The sequence below is a fragment of the Vombatus ursinus genome, unplaced genomic scaffold (assembly GCF_900497805.2).
Source record: "Vombatus ursinus unplaced genomic scaffold, bare-nosed wombat genome assembly UNPS02014852.1, whole genome shotgun sequence".
NCBI classification, from domain to species: domain Eukaryota; kingdom Metazoa; phylum Chordata; class Mammalia; order Diprotodontia; family Vombatidae; genus Vombatus; species Vombatus ursinus.
In genome coordinates, this window is record NW_020954630.1 from 9,589,677 (window position 1) to 9,606,649 (window position 16,973).

A 16,973-nucleotide genomic window follows, 5' to 3' on the forward strand; every position below is an offset into this window, starting at 1 on the left:
CAGGCGTCATAACGAACTAAATTTTAGCTTCTCATAGAATCACTGAATTTTAAAGTTGTGAGAAAGATGACAATTATCTAGGTTCTGCAGCAATGTGTTTGTCATACAAGGCCCAGACTAGGCAAGAGTCTAGAAAGGCTTATCACCAGGTTGGCCGCAAAGTTAGGAATTTTCCAGCCACGGCAATGCTCGAAGACCACCTGTTCAGCAGTCGAAGGGTTATGATATGCTCAGGGGAGGCTGACTCATGATGGATTCATACTAATTAAAGAAATCATGGATGCTTGATGTACTGAAGTAAGAAATTCTAGAGAGGTCATCTAGATTAATCTACTATCCTAAGCAGAAGTCCCCTCTAAAGCTGCCTTCAACCTATAGCCTACCATATCAAATCTAAATTCCTCTGGCCTGGCTTTGAAGGCCTTCCATGATGTGTCATGTTGTTGATGTTAGTTGTCTCAGTTGTATCCAACTCTTTGTGACCCCATTTGGGGTTTTCTTGGCAAAGGTACTGGAGTGGTTTGCCATTTCCTTCTCCAGCTCATTTTAAAGATGAGGAAACTGAGGCACACAGGGTTAAGTGACTTGCCCAGGTCACATAGCTAGTAAGTGTGTGAGGTCAGATTTGAACTCGGGAAGATGAATCTTCCTGACTTCAGGCCTATGCTCTCTCCACTGCATGTCGACTTGTTAAAATCTGGTCCATCCTTTAAGGTCCGCCTCAAGTCTTATCTTTTCCTGAAGCCTTCACTGACTTCTTCAGCCTTAAAAAAGGAACTCTTAAAGAACTTGCAGTGCAGACCACAAAAATAGGAGCTGATTACTTATTAAGTTGTACTGCTTTCTATTGCTTCATGTGTGTTAGCTTACTTGATGGCAGAGGCAATAGCTTTTGCTTCTGTACTACTTAGACTTCCTCCACAGTGTCTAGTGAACTATTAAGTATGTGTTCAACAGAAAGTAATGAGATATTCTTAAATTGAGAGATTAAGAAAGATCATGGACAATAGGGCAACTCCCCTACAGAGACAAGTTAACCAGGCATATGCTTCCCACTAGCACCACTCAAATAGTGCCATATAAGTAACAACCACTTTCTCTACAGAAATTATTTCCATTTAAGTCATTTTGGCAAAACTCTTATTCTCCCCACCAAAACTTTAATTTAAGTAATAATAAAAGATTGCCCCACTGACCCCAGAAATCTCAGGGGGAAAAAAGAAACTTCTATTGAATTCGGACCTCTAAAACTTTTATGTATTGGTACTGCAATCCTTCGGGAGTCTCCAAATGCCTTGCTGAGTAATCTGTTATTTTAAATTAAGCCACTGACATTCTGTGAACTTGAACTGTGGACTGACATTAGAAGAGGCAACATGTTTCATAAGTTTTGTTTTTCAATACTTGTTTGGAAATCTTTCAAGACTTCAGAGTTCTCCCGAGGAAGCATTTAAGCATCCCAGGAACTGTTCCTTACAGAAACACTTTAAATGGGCCAAATTGTAGAATGTTCATGCAGTCCACGTATTTGGGAACTGAATACTTGAGTACTGAAGACTGATGAGGAAAATATGCGACAAATGGGTGTCATCAAGAAAAGCTAGATTCATGAATGAAAAGGTATTTGGAAGAGTCAATTGAGCTTGTTCAGAAATCTGCAAACAACGCTCTTCCTTCTCCCCCAAATATTGATGATTCTAAATATGATTTTAAATCAAATGAACATACATGAATATAAAAATGTCTTCTTAGTGCACAGAGAAAGTATACTATACTCTTTCTCCACTTCCCCATCAAATGTAAGAATTTGAGGCTCTCTCCCTTAAATGTGATCTCCTAGTCTTTGAATATCATGCTTTCTTTCAATGTGTAATTATGCATTAGGCAATCAATCAACAAGTATTTACCAACTATCTACTATGTGAGGGCACTGTGGTGAGTGCTATGGGGGATACAAAGATGCATAATATGGTTTCTGGCCTCAAAGTGCTAACAGTCTGTTTGGGAAAATAGTAATTCATGCATACCTGGAAAATTAACACCACAATTCATAATATGATAAGTACCAAATGAATGGTATAGGTTAAGAATTTTTGCTAATCTGCTACTTGTGCAAAAAAAAAAAAAGAATCAGTTCTAACCTTTTGGCATTGTTTCAACTAGTTAAAAAGAAATAGTTCCTTAAAAATTATTTTGGCATATTTTCTTCATTTTTAAGATGAATATCTTTTATTCTTGCAGGATCTCAAAATTATCTGAAGAGTTTTTCAAGATTTTTCAAAGGAAGGAAGGAAGGAAGGAAGGAAGGAAAGAAAAGGCAGCCTAAGATAAATGTACTGCTAAAATGGAATAGGCATTCATAGAGAACTGATAGTAAGTCTAATAAAAATTAACTTTTGTTTTCTAATTCAATCAAGGGCATCCCAACTCTACATGCCACACATTTTACTGATTACTAGTGAAATGCCAGAAGATTAAAATCACTTGGATAAAAAAGGAAGGTTCTCTTAATTCAAAGCCCAGGATACAAAGTGAACCTGTGACATGACATCTCTTTGTACAGCCCAGCATTCCCTCATGCAGAGGTTAGAAGTCAGGGTGCATTTGGAATCACAAATACATCAGCCTGAGCCAATGGAGCATCCCTAAATAGCAGCAATCACCATGCACACTGTCATTACATTAATAATCACTTGCTAATGGGAGCAGTGACAACCAAGATGTGCACTTAGAGGCTCTGTTTACAGGCGGTCCCCAAAGCCTGAATGCCTGCTTTTCTGTGGGTTAGGTTCCAAAGGCCTCAAAGTACACGAGAAAAATCTGCTCGGTATTGTGAAATAAACCATCAAAAGAGGACTGGCTGAAAATTCCTCAGGAGTTTCTGCCCTAATGTCATGGATGGAGGAGTGGGCTAGCAGAATACTAAATTTGCTGTTCAAAGATGATCAAAGCATCAGAGTAAGGGGAGTAACATTTAAAAAAAAATCAGTGGAGAAAAAGAAAGCAAATCTCTTTTAATAACCAACTGCCCTATTTTTGGCAGTTTTTGTTAATCACCACACATCAAAATAGAATAAAACAGGATAAAATCTGAAATCCACACCGCATGGACAAAACATGGCACCAATTTGCGCCTTTCCATTTAGTCATGTTTTATAAATATATGTGTGTACAATGCAGAGATAGCCACACACACTAAGACAATTTGAAGAAAATATTTTAGCAGAAGTAAGTAACAAAAATAGCTTACATGCACAGATGAGCTATAAGTGTCATCACAAGTACAAGTATTTTTTCTCCTTTGGAAGAAAAAAAAAGACATTTCTTGAAAACACTAGGGAGAAGTAGTACAGCTCCTCTACATTTGTGCAGCTAAGAAACAGTTATATTCATAAAAGCCCCAGCTTTTCTGAAGGTTAATACATCCAGCTATTTCAAATTTCATCAAATTAAGCTTTGACAGGCTATCTGACAGGACGGGGTGCCTTGTTAAGTGTCAAAAGGTAAAGCTCTGTCAAAAAAAATCTGATTTTTAAATGAGGAAATGAAACAAAGAAATAACCAAAAAATACTTTATAAACTAGGGCTCTGTCTACTTAACTCTAGTTAAATGGTTCATTTAAAAGAAGGAACAGCTACCTCTCCACCCCATAGCATTTTCTGGAATCAGTAGACTGCCTAATTTGAAAACAAGAGCAGCAACCTTAGCACACATTGCTCCGAAACAATTATGTTTAAGAAATTGCTAGTCTCAGCTATGGTTGGGAAATGTTGCCTGAGTGTCACTATGCCTGAAAGCCCCATACTACGAATTACGTGTATTGCATGGATATTACACGGGCTGAGAATGGCATCAATGGGAGTTGCCTAGTCAGATTTGCATTGTAACTCCTGATACAGATGTAGAGCTGATACAATGTCAACAGTCCAAGTTGCCTCCCAGCTCCCACTACAAAGAGTCTTGTGCCGTTTTGGCGGTAACAGGGTTTGTTCTCCTTTCTGACTCATATGCACCAGCAATGGAACTGAACTCCCCTTGAGGGGCAGGAAAGATGAAGAAGGCAGAATGAAACATGATTCCCAAATTTCACCACTTTTCTATAGAAAGATGACTAATTCTTGTTTTAATTTTATCTTACACAAGACATAGTAGAGAACATCTATATCTTTAAAAGGCAACATCTCGGGTAATGACATTTGCCTATTATTACCTGCCAGGTTTAGATCCCAAGATGTCACTTTTAAACTACTTTAATTTTTCTTTTCTTTTAACCGCTAAGAAAACTAACATTACTTCTCCGTCAGTCAATGAAACAGAGCAGAGATTCAAACTGTGCAATTTTCAGTGTAAGCCAGGTGAGGGTTCTGTTTGTGCCTGTCCATTATCACGTTTTTCTTACTAAATTAGTTAGTTAAGTTCTAAAATGAAGTAAAAAAATAATGAAACATTGAGATTAAGGTGGGGATCTTTTCTTTAAAACTTATGGAAAGTGAGAACTCTATTTTTTTTTTTAATATAACACTTTTGAAAAGCGTTTGAGGCACTTTAAATGTAAAGGTGGACTGAATGTCTCCATCTATGAGAACCAGACCAGATATATATACTTTAATGAGTACGTAACAGTTTTGATTAAAAAAATAAACATTGTCTACCTGTCCCCCACAAGTTTTTTTTTTTAAAGGGCCTCCTTAGCATTTTGCTCTGTTGGCTCTTAAAGTAATAAACAATGATTCTTATCCTTTATAAAAACAGAGGGAACTCCTCTGCCCTAGTTTGTTACAAAACCTAGCACTAACATTTTATACACAATATTTACTTAGGTAAACTCATCCACCTTTAATTCAAGTTGTTCCCTGACAGAGATTTTAGTACTAAAAAAAAACTGAGAAAATGAGCAGGAAGGCTTTAAATGAAACCATTCTAAAATGTCCAAGACTCTACAGATTCTTAAATCCTATAAGGGAAAGTTATGGGGGGTGGGCAGGGAGGTGAGGGAGAGGTGTTTATCAATCTGGAATGAGGTAAAGCACACATTTCATTTATTGTCTGGATTATAGATTCTTATTAAACAAACCAGAGCTCATTATAAAATCAACATCAACTTAACCACCATGCCCCCAGGAGGAATGGCAAAAAGGTCACTCCAAGAAATTCAAACAATTTTCCTGCTGGAAGGGCACGATTTTAATTACAGATACTATTAATTAGAGCTGTCACTTGGAAGATTTTTTTCTGTTAATTATCACAAACTCAGCTTTAAGTATGCATTTGTTAACCTGCATTTTTTTAAATTAGGCATTTCTGCATGCATGTTCAATCTTTCCATTTTATCAATTTTTGATATTTTAATTTCAAAATATATCAAAGGACGCCATGCTTCTTAAAAACTATACATCAGCATGATCTCCTCTGCCTCCCATATAGAACAAAATTGGTGTGATATTTTATTAATGTATTGACATTATTTGAGCCCCGGAAGACCTGGTTTCATATATTGATGATCTTTCTCAATGAAATTTCTTGATGAATCCAGTCTCTTTATGTGACATTTTTAAGGCTTCTTCTTCTAAAGTGATTTTCCTTTTGCTTTGAACTAAAGCTGAGAGCCACTCTATTGAAATGACATTTTCCACACATTTGAAAAAAGTCTTTACTCCTTTATAGAGAAGAATTCAACGACTATGCTTGTAACTACCTTAGAAGGATCTCTAGCTTTATTAAAAACAATGGTAAGGCTAAAAATTTTGAAATGAAAAGGAAATTTATCCTTTGGATACGTTGAAAGACAGAGATGTCATACACTCAAATATTCACATGAACAAACACACTTGCACACACACATATACATATATATCTCAGTGCATTAAAAATGACACATCAGCTCCCATGTGACAGCTACGGAATTGGATTGGCCTACAGGGCTATAGACCCATTTGTAAGAAGTACATTTTGGAGCAGTGTGAGGATTCCATCTAAGGAGGAGCTGCTGGAGGTGAGAAGAGGAGGGTCCTTTCTGAAGAAGGAAAGTAGCACCCTGATTATATTTTTCAGTAGTAATCTTTACTAGTTGATAGTTTGATTATGATGATGGAATGATAACTAATTAATTCATAATTTGGAACTATTTAAAAGGAATTCTGCTCTTAAAGTCACCCAATGAAACAAAGCATAAAATATGATGGGGAAAAATCACATGTATATTAATGAAACTTTAAAAAATGCTGATGGAGCAAATTACTTTCCCAAATATGTAAATATACCTATTATATTTTATACAAAATAAATCAAATGCTCTGACTTACAACTATTCTGACCATAAGTTTCATGCTTATGTTCCTAGAGTAACAAAGTTAAATGAACAATTTCATTAAAGATCATTATTAATTGTGAAATATGTATGGCAAAGCCTCCAAAAAATATTGTGGGGTTTTTGTTTAATGCCCAATTGTTCTAAACCTGCCTTCTTCATATTCCCATTGGTTACTGATTTATTTCACAGATTTGCCTGTAATATTTCTGTATTACTCGCACACAGCTGCTACCATTGTTCTCATGGAGAATTCTTGGTTTACCTCCCATCTATCAGCATTATATTTCACTTTATTCGAATAATGGCAGAAGGTGGCAACAGATCGGGTCAAAGGATCTTTTCATAGAAGACCCGGAGGAAGTTGATGATTTAAGAGACATCTTCAAATATCTACACAACCAATTTATCATGCATCTCCAGCACTTTTCATTAATAGTGGCCAAACTAAGGAAGATTATAGATAATACATAATTCATGGATTGTATTTTTTCCACATTTCTAATTAGCAACTAGCTTTCACAGCTAACAGGAGAATACCCAAGAACAAGCATAAGATTAATATAGAGCAGTAAAGCTGTAGTTATATTTACATGAATACTAACGAGAAGTCTCACATCGTAGTCATCAAAGAAACTAAACTATGAATACAGGAACAATTGTTGGGAGTGGGCAAGTGGCTTAAAACACTCAACTAATCTGTTTAAGTAGCTGATAAATTAAAAATGTGTAAGAGAAAAAAAAATCTTTTCTTACCTGGTAAGCAGCAGTGGCATCTGAGCCTGAATCAGCTCCTAGTGCTGAAAGCTTTTCCTTCAGCTTGTGATGAGAACTATGGCGGAGGCAATAGAGGACCCCTGAAGCTAGGAGGACCCCAATGATGCAAGTAATGGAGATCAGGGTGAGGATAATGAATTTAGTAGAGTCTTCTTGCTCTACTCCATGAGGCAAAAGCTTTAATTTGCTTTTCTGCAGAAAAAGAGAAGAAGAAAAAGTTTATCAATACTCAGTAAATCATGACTTCTTAAAACCAGACCAGAAAAAAAAAAAGAAAGTTAACATTCAAGGCAAAGTTAAATGCAGGCACAATGCAGAGTTAGCAGTAAAATACAGTGAGGTGAAGGAGGGAAATGGAACTTCAAAAGAGAAGAATGAAAAGTTGATTCCAAGTACTATGTTACAGAGTTAAATATTTGAGAGAGGAAAATAAAATGCATAATTTTTAACGATAGAATTATTTTTCAAGCTAAATAATCTTCAAGTGTTTGGCAGTTAATTTGTTCCGTAAGTCAAATAAAATGGCTGCTCACTTCTTTTAAACAGGTACGAGCAATTTGAGGCAATTTATCCAGCTCATGAACAACAAATGTCTAGACTATTCAAATATGATCCTCTGGCTAAAACTAGGAACAAAAGTAAAACAACATATTTTGTACACAGTATGTGGAAGTGATGTTATTAATTCTTTTTTATTAATACAGTTAACATAGGAAATCCTTATGACTCCATGATTTAAAAAAAAAGTGTTTTTCACTTAGTTTCAAAATTGTATTCGAAAGAAAATTCCTTCAAGTCATTGCTCCTTTTAGTTAATGAATACAGATTTTTGTGTCTTCCACGGATCTACTCAGACACTGCACATGTCTTTCCATTCTGAACTTTGCCTAGAAGGAATTAACAGAAAAGGGGGTGGTGGTAGTCAGTCTTGAACTTCAATCTTCCACAGTGTTAAAAAAAAAAAAGCAACAGAAAGGCTCCCAACTTCTTCAGATTCTTTCTTTCTTTCTTTGGGGTGTGGGAAGTAGAAGATGGGGAGGTAGTAGTGGGAAATGCAGAAATATGAGAGAATCCTTCTGGTGCATTTCACTTGTCTCCATGTGCTAAAAGTTGTACCATAATCTCCTCTCATTAGCTTCATTATAAGGTATATTAGCAACAATTAAAAACGCAACATGAAAATGAAAAGACCAGGCACGCAAATTGCAGCAAGACTCATTTGGCCAGCATTCCCCTTTCACAATTACCAGGGAAATGAATTGAAAAGCACGCCCCTGCCTCAGTCCTGGTTGCTACAAGATGAGAACAATTAACAAACTCCTTTCCACCACCTCATTTCGCGTGGTAACAAAATGGATTTTTCCCCATGAATGCCTAGCCGGCCTATTCATTATCTCTCTTCTATTAGTAATTTTCTGCTCCGTATTCAGCTAGCCAACTCTTAATTTCCTCCTGTCTTGCAGTGTACACAGTGCCTCTTATGGCAGGCCGGGTCCATTTTTATCTTGTAATCATAAAGGCCACCAAAGCAATTATCGCTGGTCTTGACTGGAAAAGCTGGTCATTAATTAGCCTCCTTTTGCCTTCAGTACAGCGGATTAGCCAGTACTGGGGCTGAGTTAATGGAAACGCGGGTTCAATGAGAAAAGACTCCCAGATTTTCTTGCCTGGATGCGCTGTTCGAAGGAGGATTGTTAGGCTGGTAAACCACGGGTGGTGGATTGAGGAGAGCGAGAGAGCTCGAAGGAGAAGAGTGGGGGTGCAAGAGCGAAGAAAGACAGTGGGAGCTTACAGGGGTGCAGAGAGAGAGAGGGAAGAAGAGGGAGGGAGAGGGGGAAAAGAGAAGAAGGGAAGAGAGGGAGAGAGGAAGGGGGGGTGGAGAGAGAGAGAGAGAGAGAAAATATTAAGCCAATGCTTTCAAGCTTGCAGCCCTCTCTTTCTCCGTTGCTGCCAGTGTTTACTGTACAAGACACCCACTCCCACATCTCCCAGTCCCCTCCTTCTCACCTCCCCGCCCCCAACCCCTTCCTTCCTCGGGACCCACAACCGCTTCCAGAAATGTCACTCCCAAGAGCGGACCAACCCACTACCCCAAACGCAGCAGCCACGCTTTCTCCCCACCTTCTTCTCCGATTCCCCCATTCCTCTCCTTCCAGCCCTCCCCCGCCTTCCTGAAACTACACAGAGAAAGCCCAAACCAAATACATAAATAAGAGGTGTCCAACCACCCCCACACAATGCTGGACACACAGAAGGGCGGGGTGGGTGGGCTGAGGACTGGGAAGGTGGGGAGGGGGAGATTCCATAGCATAAGCCAAGCCAGTATCTTGACACGCCTAGCACCCAAGCCTCTTCAAAGCCTGAAGCCAGGCTGGGCTGGGCTTTGGAAGGCTCGGGGGCGTGGGCATGGGCGTGGGCAGGGGGAGCAGTCAAACTCCTCTTCCCTGAGAGCTCTGCTCCTCAACTCAAGCAGCGGCGGCGGCGGTAGTAGTAGTAGCGGCAGCAGCAGCGGCGGTGGCGGCGGCAGCAGCAGCAGCAGCTGCAGCCGCCTCCAGGACTTTCTGTCTTCCTCCTCCTCTTGCAGCTAGCGGCATTTGATTGTTCGGGTCTGCCCAGCGGTACATTTAAAGATGCAGGAGCTGAAGAGCTACCCTCCTCCCTCTTTTTCCACCGGCACCTGCCTGAGTCCCAGCCTCAACACCTATGTAGGATAAAGTCTGCTGTAAATACAGAATAGGGAGTAGGGTTCTAGGAACGGGTTTTTGTTTTTGTTTTCCTTTCCAGAGTGGCTAGTGAAGTGGAAAGAAAGAATGGCTTCTCCACACCCCCCAGCCCTCATACCCGCAATCCCTCTCTAGGGATCCTGGCCGTAGTTGCGCGAGCCTAAGTCCGGTGGGCTAGGAAAAGCAGCAGCCTTTGGCTGCCCTGGGGACCAAAGGAGATGTTAAAAGTCTCCTCTCCTCCCCGCTACCGTGCTCAGATTAGCATTTCTGTGAAAGGACTTTCTGTCCCGCTTTGGGTGAGAGGTCAAAATCTACATCTAAATGGAGGGATATTTTGAAAAATGATGGTTTCCCCTGAGTCACCCCTCCCCCCCCCCTCTTCCCTCCCTTTTTTCATCTCCTCTCCCCCTCTCTTCTCCCTCCCCCATTAAGGCTCTCTGTGTCACTAAATTCTGTGCATCGCCCTCCCTTGGACTGGCACCGGGATCCTAACGCCTTCTTCTCTGGGCCTCCAGCTCTCTGTTTGCTCAAAGCTTTTCCTAGCTGGCTTCCCATAGCCAGCGGCCTGGAAAGTCACTACTATGAAAGGGAGATGCTGAACCCCACCAATTCCCTTATTCGGCATCTTCCCATGGCATTAATTCGTCCGACACATCTCTTCAATACTAGACTGACAAGGGGATCATAACAAAGGAAAACACATACGCCAATGGGTGGGGAAAGATACCCAGCTGCCCACCAACAAATAGAGATAGACACTGTAATGCATGCATGCACTAACCGAGAGATATCTGCACATGAATATGTAAAGGCTTCCAGGCACACAGATTTACCGATATGCTCGCAGTAATGAAGATATTATGAGCAAACATCAACGGATATCTGCACATTCATACAATGTTGTTGTAAGTAGAAATATCTATAGATGTTACATGAAGATTTTTTCCTGCACAGAAGTGGAAAGGGATTAGAAGTTCATGCCACTATGCATTTATCTATCCCTGTATATATGTGTGTGTATATGTATATGGATGTATACATACAGATCACAAACTTGCTTGCTAATAAACATTTCTTACTAGTCATGCTTATTTGCATGTCATATCATGCAAAGAAGTTCACACTTGGGGAAGATATGCACATACTACCATATCATACGCACGAGGTAACCCATATAGAGATATACCCAGATTTTTCCAAGCATTGGAAAACCAAAGTTTTAGCTGTCTTGCTTAGCAGGATCTAATACAGCCATGGCAGTGGAGAATGAATGTGAAAGGAATGTTACAAGGAATCTAACCAATTTTAACCCTTTAAACAACAAAAACAAAAAAAAATGGTGATTTTATAAAATTAAGGGGAAAGGCAAATGTACTACAAGTGGGTTGCATTTTTCACTGGTGCATGCTTAAAAAAACGCATTGGAACAGGATGTTGCCATCTTATCTTAAATAGATTCTTATGCCCCCTCTGCTAGCTCTGAAAGCACTGCAGTCTTTGCACTTCTCAAAATACAGTCCCGAATTTCTTTGGAGAGTAAGGAAGCAGCCATGGGAGTTATGAGAGAGCTCCACAAATGTAATTTTTCAAAACTGCTTTCCAAGGAGCAGTCCCACAATCTGCTCTGAGTAGATCGTGGTATGCAGGCAAGTTATACTCATCTGAAAAGCTGGCCTTCGGCCTCTGATCCTTTATACTGGCTAACAACTGGCCCTCACTTATTAGAAAACTGCTTTTCTCCTCTATTCCATCATCTCTAGGTGGAGATTCCAGCTTCCAGCTCTACTGAACGCTGGGGCCCGCCTGCTGCTGCTTGGGCACACAGAGAGAGCTTGGAATTTGTTCAAAAGGTCAAATAAAAATGTCAAGGATAGTAGTGCTGCAAAAACTCCTGGGACTCTCCTCTAGTGTGCCTCCTCCCACCTTCTCTGCCTCCTACCTACCCTAACCCCCTACCAGTTTCCTACGGCTTTGGAAAGAGAATTGAAAAAGGGAAAGGGGAAAGGGAGGAGGAAAAGGAATGTAATACCCTTAACATTTTCTTAAATCGCCCCCAGCTCCCTGCTGTCTCCAAAGACCCGCTGTTCTGCTCCTAGAAAGAACCTCAGTCCAGTGCTCCCGGTGGGTAGGGCCGAGAGCTGCAGAAGACCTAAGGCCCAGAAGCAGGCAATTTTGTCGTTGCAGACAATGACACTTTTTTGGACAGTAGCAGGACTTCCGCTCTGTTTGGAGGGCCCAAAGAGGGAGGGGAAGGGAAGTGAGAAGGGGGGGGAAAGAGAAAGAGAGAGAGAGAGAGAGAAAGAAAGAGAGAGACAGAGAGAGAGAGAGAGAGAGAGAGAGAGAGAGAGAGAGAGAGAGAGAGAGAGAGAGAGGAGAAACTATGGAAAAGGCAGAAGTGCTATCTTTGGGTTAAATTCTAAGCGTGTAAGGGGAAGGCGGGAGGTTGAGGGTGGGGGGCGGCGCTGTGGGAGGAGGAAGGGAGGGAGTTGGCTGAGGCACAAACACGTTAAGTTCATAGGATAGTAAGGCCTGGGAAGAGAAGCCGTGTAGGCCAAATCCCTAATTTGGGGCAGGCCCACCTCTCCGACAAATGGGTGTGTGTGTCCTGAGCTGATGAAATTGCACGCCCCAAACCTATGCCCTGCACACCTGCAACATAGCAACTGGAAAGGCCCTACCTGGCTCGGCACAGCACGGGGCAGGCACGTGGGTGGTAACTAGAGGGGGCGGAGAGTAGGAAACAAAATACTTCATCCAATAAACAGCAGGTCCGAGTCTAGCTGAGGAATCCGTGAGAGGAAATCCATAAACTGTTTAAGAATCCGGAAAAAACTAGTTCTTTACTACAACAACACATTTAAAGGTAAAGAGGTGGGGGTATTTTAGTTTGTTCTCCTGAGGCAGAGTCATAATTAAAATTAAGTTACAGATATGTTGGTTCAAGGAAACCATTTCTGTATAGAAATAAATTTACCTTTTATTTGACTTTCATCGGAAGTCATCTCTCTACCCCTAATCAAGCATCTCAGTGAAGGCTCTGCGATTGGTTGGTTTTCTTCCCTTAAACTTCAGTTTCTTTCCTCTTAAGAGGCTCCCAACCCAAAGAGAACCTTGGACTAATTAGAGAATTTCTGTCAGTCTTGACATGAAATTGAAAGAAAATGTTTAAATATTTATGAATTTGACATTTACAGGCAGGTTTCTTTTAAAATCAGAGCACCTCTAACTGTGCTATATACTACCCCGTTTAGGGAAGAGCTGGGGACAAGGAGTATGGGAAGACTGGAGATAGGGTGAGGAAGAAGAGAGAGGAAAAAATTGGAAACCATCAAAAGTAGAATAGTATGAGAGAAACCCCCCCAACAGATAAATTATATATAATATACATGCATGCATATGCATACATATATATATATAAATTTTAAAGTCAATGGGAATTTAGCTAATTATTCAATTTATTGAGGTGTGCATTAAAAATGTACAGTGAAATGTACTGATTCTTAATAGTACAACATGTTATAATGAATCAAATCAATTATTTCCTAAAAATAAATAGATCGTGAACCATACTGGTTACTTCTTCCATTAAATAATCTACTTTGTCAACTCCTATAACTTTGAATAAAATGAACTGCAACAGAAGTTGTGGTGAAATAATATTACCAGTCTAACTAAGCCTGTAGGAAATTGCTCATTAAAAAAATGAGGATGCACAGAATTCAACCTATTTAAATAATACTGACCCATAGAACTTGCGTTATACCATCTTCCAAATCTAAATGACACAATCCATTGTATTTTTTTTTAAACACCATGCTTAGGGCTATATCATCTTATGAGGTTTTGTAAGGGAAAGGAAAAGTCATAAGCCCAAATATCACATTGAAGCACTCATACAAGTTCCTAGCTTTGTACTTGTTGCTTTGTAGTAATATTACTCTACATCCGGAACACTATGTAATATCTCTAACCAATATCAGCAACTAATCAGTCTCTTAGAAGCAAATGCTAAATTTCTTGAACAATGAGTTTTAAAACATTGTAGTCATTGCTCTCATTTTCATAATTTCATAATTGAAAACCTGATCTTTGGTATTTTACCAGTGTTGTGATAATTTGCTTTACTTAAAGCCTCTTTATGTAAAATTTGAAAGTGAAAGTTATTCAGAATCAAAATACTACTTGTGAGTTATTGTGCAAATTGTCCATAGGGTAAAAAAAAAATCATCAGCAGATTACTGGGGGATTTCCTTCACACATTTAGCAAACCCTTTTTCCTTACTGGCACTATGAGGCAGGTCAAGATGGAGGAGTTTTCAAGTGGTTGTAAAATAAGTGACCAAAATGACTAAACTTTAGAGTATTTTCAGTATTAAAACCTTTTGAAAAGTATTTTTTAAATCTGTTAACTGAACTATTTTTAATTTGGAATTCGCCACAGAATTCTAATAAACGAGAGAAGTCAGGCGGAAATAATCATGTATTAATTCTCTGCATTACAAAATCTTTTCAGAAGCTATTATCAGAGCAAGAGGCATTGTGGTCTGAATTCGGGGTGGGAGCGATCCTTTGTGCGTCTGAAAGCCATTGTTCCTTGGTGCAGATGAAATTCTACTTGCAAATCTGCCATTCAAGTAGAAAAAAAGAGAGAGAGGGAGAGAGAGGGAGAGAGAAGGAGAGAGAGGCCTATTTGGGCAGAAGAAAAGAATTCTACAAGAAAATGATTATTCTTAAATATAAACTTTTATGAAAATAAGTTTCAGACAAGCTTTTTAAAGTGACCTTTTAAAGGGATTTTTCAGGCAATGACACTAAAAACATAAAAGATCATAAATTGCTTAGCTATCATCTTTATGCATTGCCAAAATACCAGCTTTGGGGAAATGCATTTCAGTTTTAAGGTACCAGAGAAGATTTAAGGCCCCAGGGTTTTTGGTTTTTGGTTTTCCAAATCACTTACATGAAATGTTTGTAGTAAAGTTTGATAATCAGCACATTGTCTCTGTTATTTTAGAGAGAAAACAGACAATCCGCTTGGCACAGGCCGAAATGGATAGTTCTACCAAAGGGAAATGCGCTCAGAGGCATCTCTCAGATTTACTGCCAGCGTTTTTACTACACTCAAAAGCAAGGCCAGCCCTAAAAACTGTTGCTTCCTTCTCCTGCCTCTTAATTCTTTTATTTATAGATGTCTCTGTCTTTGATTCAAAGGAATGTAATGTTTGGGTATGTAACAGGGACATTCTTCCCTTTAGGTCTTATATATCTTATACACCTATGCTGTAATATACCTTGGACTAACATACTATCCTTATTGAAAATTGAAAGAATTTTCAATTGCTGTTCTCTGGATCCCTACTAATAACAGGGTCTCTTCTAGCATCAAAGGTCAGGGATTCAAATTTTCAGTCGGAAGACAAGAACCGCCACCCTTAAGACTTTTCTATCATTGCTATTAGCCTCCTGCTATAGTATCACTCGAGACAGATGTCAGTTGAAATGGAGGGTCAATTCTAGACTTTTCCTGGGGGAGGTTGAACTCAAATGGAATGATGCTTTCTTGTGGTCCCCTCCCCCTTATTTTATTTATAAGACTCCATAGAAAGGTCGGAAAGATAAGACCACATCACTGAACACAAAAGGTAGATGGCTTCCTGGGACTTCCCGCTTATTCACATCACTGAGAAAGGTCATCTTGAGAAGCCGAGGCCTATTCACTGGTCTCCACACAATGCTGATGCCTCCACCTTCCTCCACACCACAAAGCTGGTTAGGATGGCTTGGGACCTACTGGAGGGATTAATATCCCCAACAACGAATGGATCAAACCAAGAATTCATCGAATTCAACAAGGTTCCAGCTACCAGTGACTTCTTCTTACCCTGTCCCTACTCTACCCTACCCTTACCTCTTTACCCCCATCTCTCACCTACTTTCTGATTTCCAAAAGCCACGAAAACGAAATGAAGTAAGAATTTGGTTAATTTTCTCCCCTCCCCCCTGCAAAGGAGAGGAGTGGATATTTTCAAAAATATCTTTAAAAAAAAAAGGCAATGTAATACTATGGATCACTCCTACTCCTTTTCCCAATCTTGAGTACAGGAAAGCTTTTTTTTTTTGTATTCTGCCTCAATCACCACTCAAAACCCTAAGCCCAGGGGATAAGCGAATATAGATAGCACTTAAACATTAAAAGAAAAAAAAAACCAAAAAAAAAAAACCAACCAAAAAACAAAATTAGCTTTGGGGTAGCTTCCAATTCAAGCTATTTTACATATTTCATCTTCATGACTCATCCCACGTCCATACCCTAAACATGTGCTTACTTAAAAAGAAACCTGGGAGCACCCAGATGCCCTCAGATGCTAGTGCTAGTGCTGAGGCCTCGAAGGAACTGTGCCATTAACTCTCCTCGCTCTACTCTCCGGGCTGGCGACAGAGGTAGCTCCGAGAAAGACTGTCTCTCCGGGTTGATTCTTCGGGCTGTCTGTGCCCAAAAGCAGAGAGCGATCTGCACCAGCCCCAGAATAGAATTTTAAACGATCATTTTAAACAGGAGCAGCAGATGAGAAAGGAAAGAAAGAATTGAAGAGGTGGCGGTGGCAACAGCAATGCCATTCTAGGGGAAAGAGCTGTGCATCCAGACATCACGTTTCCATCTAGAAACAGCTCAGCAGCCCGGCACACCCGAGGACGTCAGCTGCGTCCGAGGCGTCACTGCCCAGAGCAAAGCTGGGCAAGTTGAGAAAGAGGCTAACCTAGGGCATCAGGGAGGGGCCGAAAAGGGAGAGGGGTGAATAATTTACAATCCGAGTGAGTGTGTGTGTGTATATGTGTGTGTGTCCACATGCGTTTTGGGGAGGCAGAGGGTGCTGTGTGGGGAAGGGGTTCGTGGATGCAAAGCATTTTCACCAAGTGAACCAGAGTACCAAGTGTGCCAAGGGCTAGGCATCTCTTCGCGGAGTTATCAACTCCAGGCTCAGTCATACACCCCTGGGAGGAAACGGCGGGAGATTTCTCCACTTCGGAAGCCTAACAGACTGCTTAAATGTTGGATCTGAGATTCAGAGAAATACACTACATTACATACACTACATACTCCCATTCCTCCCCAAAAACGTGCCCCTGGGAATTAATCGAGGTGTTGGTGGGGGAAGAGTGCTTT

The 16,973-nt window shown here is 40.2% G+C and overlaps 1 protein-coding gene across 1 annotated transcript in view; it reads right to left on the bottom strand.

Annotated features, from left to right (window-relative positions):
- The window catches only part of PTPRN2 (protein tyrosine phosphatase, receptor type N2), a 1,506,109-nt gene that overhangs the window by 173,565 nt on the left and 1,315,571 nt on the right, over positions 1 to 16,973 (bottom strand). The window contains exon 13 of the mRNA XM_027841109.1: positions 7,065 to 7,277. Within this exon, the coding sequence (XP_027696910.1) occupies positions 7,065 to 7,277 (213 nt within the window). The remainder of the gene's footprint in view (positions 1 to 7,064; positions 7,278 to 16,973) is intronic.